We start from the raw sequence: 18,086 nt of genomic DNA, 5'->3' as shown, positions 1-18,086 counted from the left end.
ATGACTGGACTACGTCGGCCCAGAGAGCGTGCAAGTGTTCCTTCTAAGGCCTATTAAACTAGCACTACTGAGCTAATACCAAGGGACCTCGGTCAAGGAGGGAGCCGCGGCCAAGATCCGGCGGAGGAGGCGGCGTGACCCCCACCCACTTCCGGCCTCGGCCTCTTGCGCCTGCGCACTTGGTGCTGGCCGCCGGCTCGGGGAACGTACCAACCGCGGGACGGGGGTGGGCGCGGCGCCGCGGGCTGTTGCTCCCGGAGGTGTAGCCCTTTGCGACCCGGGACCCCCCCCCCCGGCTCTGCGGGGGCCTTTGGCGCCTTCGGGTACGACTCGCGGCGGCGCGGAGGTGGGTGCGGGCGGCGGCCCCTTGCTACCCGCCGCGGGGGCGCGGTCGGCCACAGCAGGAGCCGCGTCCAGCTCCGCCAGCCCAGCCAGCCCGACCCCTGGCCGTAGGTGAGCCGGGGAGGGGGCGTTGTGGTCCCGCTTCACAGCTGTGGACTCGGGGGGTGCGGAGATGGCTTGCTCTGGCCTGCCCCGCTCATTGGCGGCTCAGGTGACCCCCTCCTAGCCTAGCCTCTCCTTCTCAGTGCCCTGCACCGGAAACACGAGGTGAGGCCAGAATGTACCGGACGGCGGCTCGTAACGTATCCATTGCGCACTCTGCGCCAGTAACTGTCCTTAAACACTGTTGTATGCAGACATGGACTCCCTTAATCCGTAACAAGCCAGTGAGCTGGCTGCTGTTAACCCTGTTGTATAGACCAGGAAACCGAGGCACACTAGTGCACGTAGTGCTCAGTCACAGCTGGTGATCCATCTTGTTGTTGTTCTCAAGTGTGTGCGTGTGTCATCCGTTATGAGAAGTGTAACAAACAACTTCTGATAACCAAAGTCCTTGGAATTTGTGGGTGACTTTCTTTTTACATTTCCTATTTTAGATTCACGTAGATTCAAGGTTGGCGCTGCACAGTGTCCACCTCGCTGTCATCCTGACATGGTTCAGTGGAAAAGAGAGGGGTAGCATTACCGTGGGTCCCAGGGATTGCACACGATCCTGGACCTATCCCCAGGGGGCTGTCAGGAGATAAGGATCCGGAAGCAGTAGCCTAAGGTAAGCCACCCTTCCAAGACAGAATCGAAACTCCCATGTCATAGGCCTGGTTTGCCTCTAGGTCAGCCTGAGGCCTGGCTCCAGGGTGCCTTGCCCTGGCGCTGGGAGGCATTTCCAAGTCATCCTCTCCTCCTGAGCCCGCATGCAGCCAGGCAGTTACTCATCTTTAGATTTGTGTTTCTAGGGTACAGAGCTGACTCACGGTAGACATTTGACAAATTTTTGTTAAATGGTCAAGTGGATCAAGAGTCTCTGCAGAATATGGACAGACTGGAGGGACAAGGCAAGTTGGCGGACAGAACAGGATTGGTGCCCTGGGGTAAACTAGCAGGTCCTCAGGTAAAGGCTTTGGGGTGTGACCTAGGCAGCAGCCTGACTTGAAGTGTTTTCCTTTTCTTTGCTCTTATCAGTGAGAGCAGGCCGGCCACGGGCCCACCTAGTTCTGTGTTCTTGGGAGCAATGAAGCCTACCGACTGCTTCTGGAGGCCCGGCGCCGGCTCTGGACCTCCACTCTGCCACTGACCATCACATTGCCGCTCTGGGTTTACGTTTCCTCAATCAAAACAAGAGCGGAGGTGAGCCCCTGTGGTTCTGATGCCTGGAGCACCTCCTGTGGGGCAGGACAGGGTCTTGCTCTTCATTTGCACCTTGACCCACAGCATCATCCACAGCACCTCCACAGTGTCACTGCCCGCAGGCCGCAGACATCGGGTTCGGTGGCAGCTGCCTGGGTGATTTCTCTTAGTTCTTCTGAGGCCCCTCTTGCTGGAAGGGGCTCCTCTGCATCATATTGTCCATGCTTCTCCATGGCCAGTTCTCACTTGAGCCACTGGTCAACAGTGAAGGCCATCCTGCCAGCCCTGGTGATCCTTCTGAATGGTTATCATTGCCTAGTGTCAGAATGTTCTGGCTCCCATCTCCTCACTTACCCTGCCCTCTGCTCTGGTCTGGAGAGACGCACACTCCCTGCTCTCAGATGTTCAGGGTGGGATCTGAGCCACCTTCCTCTGAACCTTCTCTTTCCCCGGGACCCGTGTCCTGGCTCCCCGGCCTCCTCCTTCCTCACATTCTCTTCTTCTTTCCACACATTTCTCTTTTGTTTTCTTCATGTCTCCTTTTCTTTTGAGAGTCCTGAATTTGACCTCATCCCCGGAAGATGAATGCGGGGAAGGGAATTAAGGATTGTCCATAGGTTTGGGGTCTGAGCATCTGGGTGAACAGGTGTCCCATTTACCGAGATGGAGTTGACTGTGGGAAGAGCAGGTGAGGGGAGCCTGGGAGGGAGTTGGGAGCCAAAAGGGGCTTACAGGGGTCTGTGTGGAAATGCAGATGCCGCTCCAGTTGGGGAGGAGGTGTGGAAGTAGAACCAGGGCCTGGAAACAAGGAACCCTGGGAATCGCCATTGAGGGATGGGCAGAGACTGAAAAGGAGTCACAGGTGACAGGAAAGCCAAGAGAACGTGGTGTCCCAGGGCCTCGGGCCGCAGCATTCTAGATGGAGGGCTCGAGCAATTGCTCCAGTGCAGAGAAGTCCCCTGAGGTGGGGCCACGAGGGTCACCAGGGGGCCTCAGCTGTGTCAGTGTCAGGGACCTGCTGGGGCCGGAGCTGGAGAGGAGTGGGCTTTTGGGGAATGGGAGGTGAGAAGGTAGAAACAGCCCTTCAGGAGTTTGTCTGTGATAGGACGCTGGGGGCCTGGGTCAGTGGCATCGGGAGTGGCCCCACACCATGTGCTCCGGCAGAGGCTTAGGAAGCCTCGGGCTGCATAATCCGTGAAAACTGATCGCTGTTATCTTTTCATGGTGCCCTGGAGGTGCCAAGTACCACCTAGGGGCACAGGATGCAGAGACCGGCCACCTCCACTCGCTGCCGGCCTGCAGCTCTTCCAGGGAGACCTAGCTGTTTTCCTCATGAGTGTCTTCCTCATGGGGTCTCACAGCCCCCGCAGTGCTCCTCCACACCCTACACCTTGGCTTAAATTGTGTTGTGCATGTCTCTTATTCACATTTGTCTTGCCCACCAGCCTGAGAGCCATGTGCATGCAGGTGCCTTGCCAACTTTATATTGTATCCATCACACAGGAACATTGCCAAATGCCTACTAGGTTCTGAGTGAACATTGAAAGAAAAGAGAGAAACCTCACTTAGTTTGGCAAAGAAGATGGACCCAGAAACCACTAACGTGCAGAGGGCTGTGGGGGTTCTGGTCCAGGGCGGCTCCGTCGGGTCTGAAGGAGTGAACATCAGGCTTCATTCACCAAGGAGGTCGGGATCTGGAGAGTTTTGTCCTGGGGCTGATTCCATGTGGTAACTGCACCTCCATCCTCAGCTCTCTTCTCCCCTCTCCGGCCTCCCCTCCCCTCGTTGAGCTGTTCTTCTCATCTTGCCTTACAGCCTGGGCCTGTCTTCTCATTGCCCTAAGCTCCCAAGCATGTTGGAAGTAGAAACGGTCAGAAAGCCCCCCAAGAAACATACCCCCTCGAGGTCAGTGGGGCAAGAGCCCCCTCTGTGTGCTGACTCTGCCGAGACCAGATCCAAGAGCCCAGCCACCACTCTGGCTTCTTCCAGCTCCAAGTTCAACACCAGAGCCACCAACACCTCTTGTGGACTTGGCTGGGATGCTGGGGGGCACCTGCCAGAGAACGAAGTCAAGCTTGAGTTTGCAGACATAGAGGAGAAGGCCGGTGGCTCCAGGAAGATCAGAGCCTCCAACTCCCAGAAGAAGAGTGAGAGGGAGCTGCCCCTGCAGAGGAAGAGACCTCGACCCCTCCCCAGAGCCTTGTCTGTCCCTTCGCCTGACCAGGCTTTCCTGGAGGAGCAGGAGGAAGGTCCCCTGGGCCCGCATGTCTGCAGCAAGAAGAGAAGGGCCTACTCCCTGGAGAGGCCTGGTCTTCACCCAGCTGTCTCTGGGGCAAATTGCCACGCCAGCCCTGGGCAGGATAAGAATAAGCCAAAGGGAGACCCTGGACCCTGTGGTCTCAAATCTGTGCTGGGGCAGGAGCCCCCGGTGCAGCCTAGGAAGAAGGTGTCCAAGCAGAAGGCATGTGGACGGAGAAAGGAGGGGGAGCCGGCAGCAAGGACATTGAGGGACCCAGTGCTCAGCTCTGGACAGGCCCCTTCCAGCCTGGTACTGGTTCAGACCAGCAGCCTGGACAGGCGAGAGGTGGGCCAGCCTGGTGAGAATGAGGTGAGGCAGACCGATGTCCTCATAGCCCGCCTGGCCAGAGAGGTGCGTCACCTCAAGAAGTGGAAGAAGAGGCATTTGCTCCCTGGCGTTGGGGAGCAGCCGCCCCTGCTGAGCCTCCAGAGGCCACTCTGCCCCAAGAAGCTGGTCAGCACCGCAGGGGTGGAGGCCAAGGGCTGGGCCCCCGGGCCGCCCCCGGGCCCCCTGGACACCACGGGCCAGAAGCCCACGCCCGACCTGAGACGATTCTTCACCACCGTCAACTACAGGAACATCTGCCGAGTCACCTGCACTCTGTGCCACGCGAGCATCAAACAGGGCAAGGTGAAGGGGCAGTCCCAGCCCTCAGGTCTGGTCCGCCACTTGGCAAGAAAGCATGGGCTGGACGTGGGGAGAAAGCCAACTGCGGCCGGCCCTGGGAGGGAGCAGGGAGGGGCTGAGAATAAACAGAAGGGCCTCCCCGCAGGTGCCGCCGGCCAGGTCTCCCAGGGGCTCCCATCACCACGACGCTGCCCGGACGCCTCACCTCCAGAAGACGGGGAGGGGCAGGCGGCCCCAGGCAGGCCTGAGCAGTTGGTACAGGCTCTGTCCCCGCTGCCTACTCCCACCAGAGATAAACCTACTGTTGCCCCTGTGGAGGGTGGGGAGGACCAGGGTGGCCTGTATGCCCCCAACCAGCCCCGAGCACAGGCCTGGAACCACAGCATTGCCGAGTTACTCTGCAGCCTGGCCTTGCCACTTTCTTTTGTTTCGTCCCCACCCTTCAGAAGATTTATGGCCCAAGTGGATCCCTGCTACCACCTGCCACCTCCAGCCTTCTTCTCTGGGAAAGCCTTGCCTCTGCTCCATGAAGCAATGGGGGAGCAGGTGCGTCAGGAAATGCGGTGGGCTAAGGGTGGCTGCGTTCACCTCAGTGTGTCCGTGGCAGCCCAGGACACAGTTGTGGACTATGTGGCTATCACTGCCCACTGGGGGGTGACACGGCCGGGTAGCCAACAGGTGGGGTCTGGAAGCCCAAGGAAGCAGGCTGTGCTCTGGGTCCGGGGCCTTCCCCTGGAGAGTGTCCTAGAGGACAGGCAGCGGGAGCTGCGGGAGCAGCTCAGCTTGTGGCTCAGCCACGGCTCCCTGAGGCCGGGCTTTCTGGTGGCGGGTGGCTGCCCCAGCCTGGAGCAGGTGGTGAGGACAGAGGGCTACATCCCTGTCCCTTGCTTTGTCCACTGCCTCGACTCTCTGGTGGGAAGCTTTCTGTGTCACCATCACAGCGTCCAGATCATCCTGGGCACGGCCAGGGCCATCTGCAGCCACTTCCAAGGCTCCGCAGAGGCCCGGCGGCTCCTCTCCCAGCTGCAGCGGCGGTGCGGCCTCCCAGCGCACCAGCCCTTTTGGGAGCTCTCAGACCACTGGGTCTCTGCCTACCGCCTGATGGAGTGGCTGGTGGAGCAGCAGCGGCCACTGCAGGAGTATGAGGAGAAACACCAGCTGGGGAAGGCGGGGACAGCCCTGTCGGCCATGTTTTGGAGCCTGACAGACAGCCTGGTCCAGCTCCTGCGGCCCTTCCAGATGGTGGTCCGGGAGGCGAGCACCACACAGGCTTCCTTGAGCCTGGTGCTGCCCCAGCTACGCTACCTGCACATCTTCCTGGAGCAGGTTCGCGGGTACTTTGAGGAGCAGAGCGCTGGGGAGATGGGTGCAGCTGTGCGGCTGGCTGAGGGCTTGGCCCTGCAGCTGACCACAGATGGCCAGCTCACCGAGCTCTTCCACCGCGAGGAGTTTGTGCTGGCGACCCTCTTGGATCCCCGCTTCAAGGGGAGGATCGAGGCAATCCTGCCCGCGGGGGCTGACATTGACCACTGGAAGCAGGTGCTCGTGTACAAGGTGAAGGAGATCATGGTGTCGGAATACTCCTTGCCTCCCTCGCCGTCCCTGCAGAGCCCCCGGGCTGTGCGTGCGGACTCCGCCTTGAGTGGTAGAGTGGCCAGGAGCTCCGGGGCAGAGGGAAAGGACCAAGAGGACCCTATGCAGAGAGGCAGTGCCTCTGAGTCTTTGCTGTTTGGCCAGAGGGAGAAGAGCCTGCTGGAGCAGCTGGAAAGCGTGGGGCTGCTGGCCTCCAGGAGGAGTGGTGCCTCGCTCTCCATGGAGAACCACCAGGCCAGCGTCATTGTGAAGAAGTACCTGCGCGAGAATGAGGCGGTGGGTGCCCAGGAGGACCCCCTGGCTTACTGGGAGAAGAGGTGGGATGTCTGGCCAGCCCTGGCGAGACTGGCCACCATCTATCTGTCCTGCCCCCCGACGGGCACCTTCTCAGCAAGTGTCTTGGCCTCCCTGGGCAGCCGGACCATCACGGAACATGACCCCTCTCTCCCAGTGGACGCCATCCAGTATCTTCTCTTCCTGAAGACCAACCTGGAGAATTTCCCCAGCTACACCCCGCCGCCCCTTATCTTCCCCAGTGGGGACCTGGCTGATGTGGAACAGACCAGTGAGCCTGACTGCACGGTCTGATGCCCCGAAAAGCTGCCTGTGGAAAGAAGCAGAGTATTGCACCTGAGGACATTAGACAAGGGCAGCCAGAATCTTAAACCTGTTTGAAAAGAATGAGGGCAGTTTCTCACCTCTTGCCAGATGGCCGCTTTCACTTACAGGGAGGTGTCCTTTTCCATCTGGCCGCCGCTTGATTTATGGCCAGCGGTGTGTGTGTGGAAAGGTTTACTCCGCTCACGGGTGACTCCCAGTTGTACTACACAGCTTGTTAACTGTGGTGCTCTTTTAAAATACCAGCGGGTAGTAAGGGCCCCCCATACAGCTTGTCCGTGTGTGTCGGGGGTGCGGGCCCTGAGAGCAGCCAGAGCCCAGGGAGCCGTGTGTGCTGCGGGGGAGGTATGCCCAGCCACCCAGGCCAGGGGGACACTGTGGGCGCTCTTCCTGAGACAGAGGCGCTGTTTTAAGAGGAAGGGGCCCACGGGCACACGGGGCTTCTCAGGGCCTGTACTCTCCCTGGATCCCAGAGTGCCCCAGAGCTCTGGTGGCTGGGACCGCTGGCTCCTGAGGTCATGTGACTGAGGAGAGCTGAGACCCCCCCCCAGTCCTCACACTGTCATTCTTACCTGTAGTTTGCAGACCCCCAGAAACCTTGGGGTTTCTTCCTTTCTACAGTGGACACCTCAGGAAGCAAGGAAAGATGTATATCCTAGGAATGGAACAGCCTGGCCTGAGTTCTTTTGGGGCCAGGGCAGGACCTGAGGGCGTGGGACCAGGCACTGGGGGGATCCGGTGGAGAAGAAGGAAAAGGAGAGGTAGGGGTGTGGGGGGTGGCCCATCTCACCCCACAAGACGCGAGTCTAGCTCTCCCAAGGTGCTGGGTCACCAGGGGACGTGGCGGTGAGACGGAAGGTGGGGAGACGCAGGGCGAGGCACCGAGGCCTAATCTGCACTGTGGCCCTGGCTGTGGGGGTGAGCCTGGGAGACCTGTCCCCTTGCGTCCCCGTGTCACTGTGACTAATTCACTGCAGGGCATTCGGAAGTTACTGAGAACATGAGGAGCTGGAGAAATTCCCTGTCATCCTTTCATTCAGACGGCCTCTGTTACTGCTTAAACATGTTTCCTTTTTTTACTTTGAGATCATACCCTGTCCTACTTAGCGTGGTGTATTTTCATTTTGACGGTGTCATTGTGGCATCTTGAATAAAGCTTCATAAAGATCACGTTCAGTGGTTGGAGCAGTGTGATTGGAAGTCAGGTCTGGCCTCCATACTGCTTAGGTCGCATCTCCTGCCCCAGCTGTTGGAGAGGGTGTGTGTCACCGGCTCCCTGTGATGAGAGGCGAGGGGTGTCTGGAGGAGAAGCCAGGACTGAGGCTGTGCTCTGTAACGTCCCCAACTCTGTATCAACTGCATTTGGTGATGAGATCAGGGCACGGCCCTGCACGAGCCCGGCCCCCTCCCTGCCTCCCTCCCTTACATTGCACATGTGGCTCAGACTTGAATGTGAATCACCTGAGATCATCTTAAAACTGCGTCATCCTGTCCCTGCCTCCCACATGCGGGTGCAGTAGGTAAGGTGGGGGCGGGGATGTGATGCACCCCCAAGTTGTTCTGGGGGCCACTCATGGTCAGTGCCACTATCCCCTTGAGCTGTCCTTGGCAGGGGCACCGTCCCCTTGCTGTTCGGTGTCACGGACCCACGCTCTGTGTTCCTGAGGGTGAGGGGCTGGAATGGAGAGGCAGTGGGGTGGGAGCACGTGAGGAAGACGGGGGTCGGTGCAAGGAGGAGGGTGAGAAGCTTCACGGTCTTGGGGGCTTGGGCTCCAGAGCAGTGGTTCTCAACAGGAACAGTTTTGTTCCCCAGGGGACATTCAGCAGTTTCTGGAGAGGTTTTGGTTGGCACAGCCTGTAGGGGGAATTGTTCCTGTCCTCTCGTGGATGGAAAGCACATGCTGCTGAACATCCTGCAATGGCCAGAGCAGACCCTACAACAGACGCAGTCCAGCCCCAAATGGTGGTAGGGCCAGGGTTGAAGAACCTGTGCCAGATCGTGGACGGAAGGCGATGGGGTGCAGGAGGGTCCCCAGTCCGCCAAAGCTGCCAGGTGACTGTCCACCTGAGGCTGCTCTGAGTTGAACTTTTTCTCTCCTAGACTTAGCTCTGCCCCACTCTTCCTGACTCACGGGCATCCTTTCCTGGCCCATTTCCTACAGAGGTAACCTGAGATTCAGAAAAGCTGGCTCTGAACAAGGGAAGATGGGCCTCCCTCCAGAGAGCCGAATGTCACCTGTGTCTTGGTCATAGTCTCATCCACATAACCAAGTCCTTTTCACAGACCCGCACTGGGCCAACAGCCTCTGCTTATTTCCGTAACAGGACCAGGATGCCCCTTGCTTTTCAGAGAGGAGGGCTGACAGGCTTAGGTGTGGCTGAGCCATTCTCCCATCGTGAAGAGCCTCCTCTCAGTTGCTGGTCTCTCCATTTGGGTACACCTGGATTTGCACAGGTGTGTGGGCCCTTGCCTTGTTGAGGTGTGCAGATCTGAGGTAAGACAGTGACCAGGAGCAGAACAGAGATGGTTGATGCACTGGCAAATCGTGTTTTGACTGTGGTGCTGTTCATCTAACTGCAGACAAGGGTGCAGGACCGAAGGCACAGAGCCGTGGGCTGGAGGGTCACGTATTTCCCACCGGATAGGACCTTGGGGCACAGAAGGCTTGATTTGCAGTCCCAGTGGGATCTTTCTGCTCCTCTGGTTCCTCTTCTGCAGAAAGCATTCCTCTACCCTCCGGCTTTACCGTGGGCAGCGAGTGCACCATTCCGTCCCTGCTCCCTCGTTCTTTCCTTCCCTTCGGGCCACCACCTCCATCTCCATCACTAACCTGCTCCTCAGGGCATCTCTGCCTGACCCTCGTGGTCCACTGTGACCTCCCCTCTGCCCCAGACTACCCCACCTGATGGCCTCTTCTCGTTTGGACCCAGTGTGCACCAGGGGTTCCCGACCACTTTCACCCCCAAAATAGTATGGCTGGGAGGATAGCCATCCTCCTAGAGTAAGGCCCACAGGTACTGAAAGAAGCCTGTGTCCCCTAAGGCTGGCCTGGTGTGCTGTGTGCTCACATGGTGGGTGGATCTGCACCTGCCTCCTAAGGCCGATGCCACAGGCACCCTAGAGCCTTGTCCCAGCTAAGTCTTCTTGCCCCCACCCTGCCTGTCCCAGCTGCGTGGGAGGTAGGAGCTGTGTGTCTGGTCACGTGGCCAGGTCCCGAGCACGTGTTCTCCCTCCTCTCCATCTCTCGTTGCCTTTGGCGGGGTCCTTGTCGCTTGCTAGGGCTTTTATGGCATGTTTTCAGGGTCTGGTGCCCCTCGTGCCCCACCCCACCCTACGGGCCAGAGCAGGTGTAACCAGATGCAGAGGGGACTGCGTCACTCCCTGCTGACAAACCCCAGAAGATGCTCCTGCGGAGAATGAGCTAGGCTTCTTCAGGTGCCTCCAATGCCTTTTGGCAAGAAACTCTGGTGGAAATGAAGGAGCTGGACTGCTGCCCACGAGAGGGGTGCTGGGTAAAGATGGGGGACCCCCTTCTCAGATATGGGGTGGGAGGGTTGGGGCCAGATACGTTAGCAGCCTCCCAGCTCCCCGGGGCTGGAGGAGGGGAGTGTGGGAGGAGCTTTGGGTCTGGTTTCCTAGGAGGGGGAATGGAAGGTGACGTTACTATAGAAACGCAGCTTGGGCCTGGCGGACACTCCAGCCCTGGTGGGTTTTGTAAACAGCGGGAGTGAAAGGCCCCTTGGTTCTCTGCAGACGTCACCCTGCCTGGCCTGGCCTGGGCCTGGCCGGCGTCTGCTGGGTTGGGGAGCTGCCACTTGGAGCAGAGGTCCCTGCTTGTTTTCCTCTAGCCTAAACCCTGACCCCTCTGCGCTCAGCATTGCCAGCGACCCTCCCCCGGGCCTCCTCTGTCACGGCTGGTCTTGCACTGGCACTTCAGCTTCTGCGGCCCCTGGTGACTTGAAAATCCCCTCCTTCCCCTGCCTTTCTGGAGCTAACATAGGTGCCACCCTGCCCCTCCCTCCAAGATGGCTTCCTTGACTGCCTGGCCTGCCCTCCCCAGACCCCCTTTGCCCACTTTGGAAATGATGTCATGTTTGCAGTTGGGACCGTGTTATCTGGCGTCCAGAGAAATGCTGTTCTGTGGACGCCGGAGTGAAGAGCCAGTGCCTGGGCGGGCCGGCGGGCGGGCGGGGGCAGGGGTAGCAAAGGCCTGGGGCCTGGCAGTCCTGCCGCCTACTCCCTGGGCGTCTGCTGTCCCTCAGTTGCCTCATCTGGGACTGAAGGCTGAGCCTTCAGGCCCCACAGCTGCAACCAGAGGTTACAAGTTGGCCCATGGGACCCGGAAACCATTTTGAATTCATTGCTTAAAAAAAAAATTGAGTCCAGAACACACTCGGGCGAATAAAGCCAGGCCCAGCGGGCTCTACTTTGTGTTTGCAAATGCATAGCTCTCCCAGGAAGGAAACAAGATCAACAATGATGGTGACCTGTTATCTATTCAAAAATAAATTTAAATGGTTAAAAAGAAGCACCTCAGAAATAATAACAGATAATCATGAGTGGTTACCAAGAAAGAAAAATACCGCGATTGTGCCTGAGTGCAGATTTGGAAAATGGGAATAATTGGCAACATTGGGCCTGAATTCCATCCAGCATGGCCATGACCACCAGAGCCAAGTCGGGGGCCCCCCTTAGGTGGGGGCCTGTGCCCACCCACCTCTCTCTGAGGGGCTCTTTGCCCTCCTTCGCCTTGGACTTGAGTCCTCACGTCATGCTGGGCCATCTAGGTTTCTGGCCCTGGCGGTAGAGGCTGGTTGGTCACGGAGATGCCATCACCTGTTGCTGGTCACAGAGGTGCTCGGAGGCCTGCTGACTGTGTCATTGTCTCTCCTTAGGGACCTGCTGGCCTGTGAGTGGGGGTGTTGGAAACAGGTCTCCTTCAGGGAGAGCAGCCAGCTGACCTCCAGTGGCACCTACATCCCAGTGACGGACCTGCCAGGGCCACCTAGGCCCACTTTGTCCCATGGAGCCTCGGGGGGAGAAGCCAGGTGAGGCTGATGGGGTGCGCGTCACACCCCAGCTGCTCAAGTCGCGCTCGGGCGAGTTCGCCCTGGAGTCCATCCTGCTGCTGAAGCTGCGGGGCCTGGGGCTGGTGGACCTGGGCTGCCTGGGGGAGTGCCTAGGCCTCGAGTGGCTGGACCTGTCGGGCAACGCTCTCACCCAGCTGGGCCCGCTGGCCTCCCTGCGCCAGCTGGCCGTGCTCAACGTCGCCAACAACCGGCTGACGGGGCTGGAGCCCCTGGCCGCCTGTGAGAACCTGCAGAGCCTCAACGTGGCCGGCAACCTGCTGGCCGGCCCCGGGCAGCTGCAGTGTCTGGCGGGGCTGCGGGGCCTCGAGTGCCTGCGGCTCCGCGACCCGCTGGCCCGGCTCAGCAACCCGCTCTGCGCCAGCCCCACCTACGGGGCTGCAGTCCGGGAGCTGCTGCCCGGCCTGAAGGCCATCGATGGCGAGCGCGTGAGCGGGCGCGGCAGTGACTTCTACCAGCTGTGCCGGGACCTGGACAGCTCCCTGCGCCCCAGCTCGGGCCCCGGCCCCCGAGCCCGGGAGGCCCAGCCCTGGGTAGAGCCCGGGTACTGGGAGTCCTGGCCCACCCCCAGCAGCGCCATCCTAGAGGAGGCCTGCCGGCAGTTCCAGGCCACCCTACAGGAGTGCCGCGACCTGGACCGCCAGGCCGGGGACAGCCTGGCCCAGGCTGAGCGGGTGCTCGGCCCTGCAGGCACCACCTCCTCCTTTGTCTTTTGAGCGTGTCCTGCGGCCTGGCCCAGGGCCATGGGGTTGGCACATTATGCCTCCTCACCTGCAAGTCCCCGCTTGCCTCCGTGCTTGTTTTCACCATTTCATCATGCTGGTCACTGGCCCTGCACCTGGGGCTCTTCATGGGTCCCTGTCCCCAAGAGCAGCCCCCTCCCTCCCACTCTGACCTCAAGAAAAATTCCCCACCCTCTGCCACATACGTCAGGGACACACCTCCCTCCAGAGCGGCCTCTAGCAGGTGTGAGGGCCCTCAAGCCCTCCATTGGCAGCTGGCACTGTGTGAGGCTGTCCTGCAACCTACACTGCGCCTTGGAAGAGGCCCCGTGTCCACAGCTGCTGCCACTCCTGGCTGTGAGAGCCTGAGACTCAGTGGAAGAAAGTTGCTTCTTCCTAAGGCTCAAGGTGAGAGAAAGACACAGACAGCGAGCCTCCTGTTCCAGCCAGTCCTGGGTGAGGACAGGGCAGAGCACAGAGCGTGGAAGCCGCACCTACCCACCTTCCGAATTCTCCTGTCCCAGTGACCCTCTGCTGTGCCCCCAGTCCTGGGTCTCTCCGGAGCCTGCGCTGCCTGTTCCCACCCACGCCCATCCCTATTAAATACTTGTGTTTTTGTTTGCATCACTGCCTGTCATTTCCCATGGGCTCTTGAAAGCAAGCCTGGGTCCCTGCCAGCTCTGGTCTCTCCTGGGGGAGGCGGAGGAGCACACAGGCTTCTGAGTGTCCAATGGGAAGTATCCTGTGCCCCTCCCCCATCAGGCTTCACTGCATCCAGGGCCTTTCTTCACATACCAGGCCTCTGACCAGTTAAGCTGGGGGGATGGAGACGGGATATGTACGGGAGGAGGGAACACAGCTGGAGAGCAGTTTTATTAGCTCAGGGATAGTGGGCTGGTCCTCCCTGGGCGCGGAGAAGGGAGGGTTGTGTCTCACTGGTTACCTCCCACAGCTTCCAGGAAGCCGGATGAACTTCTAGAGGAAAGGGGAAAGAAACTAAGACTGGGTGTGAGGGAGGCTGTTTGGGCCCGGTCCCAGCTTTCTTCTCAGGCTGCGAATCCTTCTCCTCCCTGCCTCCCACAGCCTAGCTGCAGCTCAGTCTCCCATCCCAGCCCCACCCCAGGCTGTCCTCGCCCCACTCCGTCCTCTCTTCCTCCCTCTGGCCACCTACCTTCAGTCCTCAGCTGGGGGGCAAGGCTTTGAGGAAGGCAAACTGTCCGGGTAAGTAGTAGCTCTGGAGGTCCTCACCAGCCCGCTGCACCCTGCTGCACTGGGCCTCCTGGTGCTCCTTGCTTCCCTGCTGGCACCAGCGGCTGCTCAGGCCCACGCCAAGCAGCGCCCAGGGAGGGCTGGCAGTGTCCACCACCGCATCCCCAAGTCCCAGAGCCCCTCCTCTCCCTCTCACCATCCTCAACCTCACCCCTCCATCCAGGCTTCAGCCTCCCACCTCTCCCACAGACCCAGTTGCTATCCATCTTGCCAGCCCCCTCCTGTGCCCAACCTCTCTGCTCCCTCCTGTGCCCACACGTACCTGTTGAGCCTGCGTCTCTAAGGGGCAGTGGACCATCCGGCCCAAGACTTTATCCTCAGAGTCCAATTTGATGCAGGCCAGGCATTTCCGCTTTCTCTGCGGAGGGGGCATGGAGCCAGGAGAGGAAAGGGGTGAGGGGAGGCATGCCACCCCAAGAATGGGGAAGCTGGGGGGCAGCCTACAGCGGAGGTTGGTCCCCTTGGCAGGCCAGCTGGTTCCAGGTGCAGCGTACCCTTGGCCTGGGGCATTTCAGAAGCCAGACCATCCTGCAGTTTCCCAGCTGTGGAACTTGAGGGTGTGAGTGTGTGTAGGCAGGACTCCTCCCCTAGGTGGGTTCTCCCCACCAGAGCCACTCTGCTGTCATCTATTACATGCATTTGCATTTTCTAAGATTTGATGTGAACACAAGGGTCCTGGTGTAAAAGTCTGGAAAACCACAAGTATAATCCAGTCCCCACTTTAAAAGATGGAGGGAACTGAGATCTTCAAAGAGTCTACAGAGTAACAGGGCTGGTGCTTGGTGGAGCTGGGACTAGACCCCAGATCATTGGCTCCCAGCCCACGGAGCTCCCTTGGGGCAGTAATTTTGCCCCCAGCGTGGACAGTCAAGCCTGGTTTTGAATCAGCCCAGGTTGGACTACCTCCACTTGAAAACTCATGGAAAATGGGGAATTCACCAGGCCTAGGGTGGGGGCCCAACAAACCCCACACCATGGCCTTCTTTCACCAGTGACCTGAAGCCTGAGAGAGGAACCCGGATGGGAGGTAGACCCACCTTAAGGAAGTAAGTGTCCTCTGAACAGCTCAGCTTCCCTCTTCCCTCCCGTCCGGGCCACCAGCCCACCCACAGCCATCACGACCACAGGCTCAGACGGAGGCGGTCAGCTGTATGGAGGCTGCTCCACCCTGGGGTCTCCAACCTTATCTCCTGCTGAACCCCAATCCCATGCCCACCGGGAGCACGTGCCCCATCACATACACGTGCCTTCACTCACCCCGTTGGGCTTGACCTTGCACTCAGCTTTCTTCCAGTCCTTCTTCCGGCAGCTCGTCTGCTGGAGCTTAAATTCCAGCCTCACAAAGGTCCCTGCCGACAAGGGCTGCCAACAGACAGAGGGAGGCCAGCGGCTGGCTAAGCGGGCAGAGCAGTTCCTGAGTGTGACCTGTCCCTGCTCCCCTCAGTGAAACAGCACATCCCAGGAGGTGGCTGGGGTGGTGGCCTTTCTCTGGAGAGCTGGATGCTTAGAGCCCAAGTGCTCTTGCAGCTGCTTCCTGAGAAGGCACCGGTGTCCCGGGCTGTGGCCCTGTCCCCCACCCCTCCCTGGGGTGTCGCTCACCATGTCCATGGCACTGTCCATGCTGGTCTTCTGGAAGGCCCACTGCACGGGCGGATGCTTGTGGAATTCTTCCAGGGCCACCTGCAGGCCCCGGTGCTGGGCCTCCGTGAGCTCAGCCCTGCCCAAGCCCATCGTGCCCAGCCACAGGGCCAGCGGGAGCAGCAGCTGCCACATGGCTCCGCCTCAGTCACCCTGACCCTGCGAAGGGTGCGGGTGTGGGTGGACCCTCAGCTCTTCCAGGTTGCCTGTGGAGCCACCAACTCCCTGGCCGTGTGGCTGGGGGGCTACACCTGGCAGAGCTCCAGACCTCCGGCCCTCCAGAGGTGGAGGGACGGGAAGTAGCCCTGTGTTCAGAGATTCCCCTGGTATTCCCCGGGGCCTTCTCCTCCTAGCCCTGCCCCCACTCTTGCCCAGTCCAGCTCAGCCTGGGTTTGGCCCTGACCCTGGTCGGGGCTGTGTCGGCTTCAGTCCTCAGGCCAACAGCTCGGGAAGTGATGCTGTTGCCCACTCCGACCCTTCCCGTTTTTCTGGCCTGTGTTCTCTCTCGCTGTCTCTGACCCCTGCTCCTGCCCTACCCCCCACCTCTGGCTCTCTGGGTCCTGGCCCCTGACCCGCACCATCCGGCCTCTGCAGCTGGGGGGAAGGGGAGGGGCAGGCACAGAAAGGAGGCCGGCTGGAGGCTGAATATTTTTGGGAGGACGTAAACACGTGGGAGGGGCCAGAGCGGGTGGGAACTGGGATGCGTAACCCTCCCGGTGCTGAAAGTGCCCGTCGCCATCAGCCCTACCCCCAACCCCAGAAATGAGGGTCTCGCCTTGGCCCCACCCGAGGCTTTCTTCTCAAGGTAGACCCTCCCTCCCTTGTTGTTTTCTCTGGGGCCCTCCCCACCACGGCTCTCCCAGACCTCTGATCCTGCCCCCCATCTACTACTGGGGTCGCCTGAGGGCTGGACCCTCCCTGAGAACTCTACCTTTACAGTGGTCTTGGGACCAGAAAGCCACACATGTGCCTTAAAGAGAGGGCTCACGGACAAGGTGACAAATCTCACCCTTCTGAGGTGCACCCTTTACCCTCCCTGTCCTCTGGTCCAGCTGCCCCCGCCACTGTCCCTTCCTCACCTCCTTTCCTGCGCCTTGGGGTCTCTCTCCTACGCCTCCCAAGGCCGACTCTTGGCCAGGCTGTCAGCCTCTTCCCGGTACCCCCTCCTCCCTCCTGCGGGTCAGCCCCCATCTCCTCCCACTCCCACCTCCTGGGCCCCCTCCAGATCTCAGCGCAGCCGAGGCTCCTCCCCACCCGCCGGGACTTGCCTCTAGGCGCTTGCCCTCTGGGACTTCCCTCCCCAACCCACCCGCCAGCCCCCTGCACTTTGTCCCGCCTGCCGCTGCTGCTGCCGCTGCCCCTGCCCCTGACGGAGCCGCCCTCCCCTCCGCCAGCTGTCCGCAGTCTCCGTTGGGCCACGTCTCTGCAGAATGCAGGATGGCCCTGCCTCAGGTAGGGCTGCCCTTTCCTTGGGCCCTTCCTGGGCGACCAGTCCCCAGCAACACTCATCTCAAGAAATTCTTCCCAGAAATACAGACATCCTCAAAGCATAGGAGAACATGAGGAGTCATTAGATCCTCCTCCTGGCCCCGTGGCCCCAAAGCGACGCTGAGAAGGAAGGGGCGTCCCTAGAGATGACTCCTGTGGGTGGACATGGAGGGATTCGTAACCTCGCCAGGGAGTCAGAGAAAACAGGGTCCCGCTCCCGCTTGTCCTGCGCAATAGGAACAAGCTCTGGGACTTGGTGTGTCTGTCACCAGGACTGTAGCTTCCGGGCCCAGGACCCCTGCCCATCTCCCACGGAGAGGACCTCATTGAACTGCCCAGACCCTTGGAACTTCTGCTTCTTTCTCTGCAAGGTTGTTTTGAGGATGAAATGAGAGTGGCCAGTCTTTGGCACCAGGCTGTCTTCCCTTCCCCATGCACCCTGCCTGGATTCTCTGTGTGGAGCTGGGAGCTTCCTTTGCAGTATGCTCTGGGGGCACCAGGAAGACCTTTGGCTTCAATGAGCCAATTCTGTGGCTGGAATCCCACCATCAGTGTTTCAGTCCCATCTGTGAGTTGTCCACGATCATTAAGCAGAGATGAGAGCTGGGGTCTTTGTTCTCCAAGAGCTTCAGGTGGGGCTAGAGCGACAACAGGCACACAGAAGACATTGGGGCCCAGGGCCGCATGCTGGGGCATGTCCTGGGGGTGGGTGACCAGAGAAAACTTCCAAGACAAGGTGGGAGCTGAGGAAACCACAGAAGTCATCCTGCCTTTGGTGGGGGCTGCATCAGTCCCGGGGTGAGTAAGGAGGGCTGGGAGCAGGGCAGTGGCAACGGGAAAGGAAGGAGACACTGGCAAAGGGGGGGATGTTGCTGGGGGCAGACACAATGTAGGTCACACCGCCAGACAAAAATCCCCTGTGGGTGAAAAGACTGTGATGGGTGGGCCACCACACTGCAGAGCAGTCACAGGTGGGGACATGTGAAGGGGTTACGAAGTGCACATCTGTGAGCTCAGCGCCAGGTGCCATGTCCCAACCCAGGGGAGGGGTAACAGCC

At 59.9% G+C, this 18,086-nt stretch overlaps 2 protein-coding genes across 18 annotated transcripts; one reads left to right on the top strand and one right to left on the bottom strand.

Annotated features, from left to right (window-relative positions):
• Nucleotides 1-188: 188 nt before the first annotated feature.
• Nucleotides 189-13,257, top strand: LRRC61 (leucine rich repeat containing 61). Of its 12 annotated transcripts, none has more exons than XM_072964216.1 (6): nucleotides 189-323; nucleotides 939-1,111; nucleotides 1,296-1,394; nucleotides 1,522-1,686; nucleotides 3,190-3,372; nucleotides 3,502-7,993. In XM_072964216.1, the coding sequence occupies exons 5-6, from the start codon at nucleotides 3,269-3,271 to the stop codon at nucleotides 6,791-6,793; spliced, it is 3,396 nt and encodes a 1,131-aa protein (XP_072820317.1). In that variant the 5' UTR covers nucleotides 189-323; nucleotides 939-1,111; nucleotides 1,296-1,394; nucleotides 1,522-1,686; nucleotides 3,190-3,268; the 3' UTR covers nucleotides 6,794-7,993. The 12 variants fall into 12 exon arrangements, with proteins under 12 accessions (XP_072820317.1, XP_072820315.1, XP_072820324.1 ...); XM_072964214.1 differs by having other exon boundaries at nucleotides 195-453; XM_072964219.1 differs by lacking the exon at nucleotides 189-323 and adding an exon at nucleotides 487-808.
• On the bottom strand, nucleotides 11,334-16,748 carry RARRES2 (retinoic acid receptor responder 2). 6 transcript variants are annotated; one of them, XM_072964264.1, is made up of 6 exons: nucleotides 16,620-16,748; nucleotides 15,502-15,699; nucleotides 15,160-15,264; nucleotides 14,165-14,260; nucleotides 13,805-13,933; nucleotides 11,334-11,731 (listed from the first exon to the last, which is right to left on the bottom strand). In XM_072964264.1, the coding sequence occupies exons 2-5, from the start codon at nucleotides 15,673-15,675 to the stop codon at nucleotides 13,814-13,816; spliced, it is 495 nt and encodes a 164-aa protein (XP_072820365.1). In that variant the 5' UTR covers nucleotides 15,676-15,699; nucleotides 16,620-16,748; the 3' UTR covers nucleotides 11,334-11,731; nucleotides 13,805-13,813. The 6 variants fall into 6 exon arrangements, with proteins under 6 accessions (XP_072820365.1, XP_072820364.1, XP_072820363.1 ...); XM_072964263.1 differs by lacking the exon at nucleotides 11,334-11,731 and adding an exon at nucleotides 13,488-13,629; XM_072964262.1 differs by lacking the exon at nucleotides 11,334-11,731 and adding an exon at nucleotides 13,488-13,608.
• Between the last annotated feature and the right edge of the window lie 1,338 nt (nucleotides 16,749-18,086).

Source organism: Vicugna pacos, chromosome 7 (genome assembly GCF_048564905.1).
Source record: "Vicugna pacos chromosome 7, VicPac4, whole genome shotgun sequence".
NCBI lineage: Eukaryota > Metazoa > Chordata > Mammalia > Artiodactyla > Camelidae > Vicugna > Vicugna pacos.
The sequence above is the reverse complement of the archived record's forward strand: the minus strand, read 5'-3'. Positions and strand labels throughout refer to the sequence as shown.

Coding starts and splice junctions, on each gene's coding strand:
- LRRC61 (XM_072964216.1), top strand. CDS start 3,269: ATGGACCCAGAAACCACTAACGTGCAGAGGGCTGTGGGGGTTCTGGTC. Junction 3,373..3,501: donor AGGCTTCATTCACCAAGGAG/GTCGGGATCTGG, acceptor CTTGCCTTACAG/CCTGGGCCTGTCTTCTCATT.
- RARRES2 (XM_072964264.1), bottom strand. CDS start 15,675: ATGTGGCAGCTGCTGCTCCCGCTGGCCCTGTGGCTGGGCACGATGGGC. Junction 15,265..15,501: donor TGGACAGTGCCATGGACATG/GTGAGCGACACC, acceptor GTCTGTTGGCAG/CCCTTGTCGGCAGGGACCTT. Junction 14,261..15,159: donor GCAAGGTCAAGCCCAACGGG/GTGAGTGAAGGC, acceptor CCCCCTCCGCAG/AGAAAGCGGAAATGCCTGGC.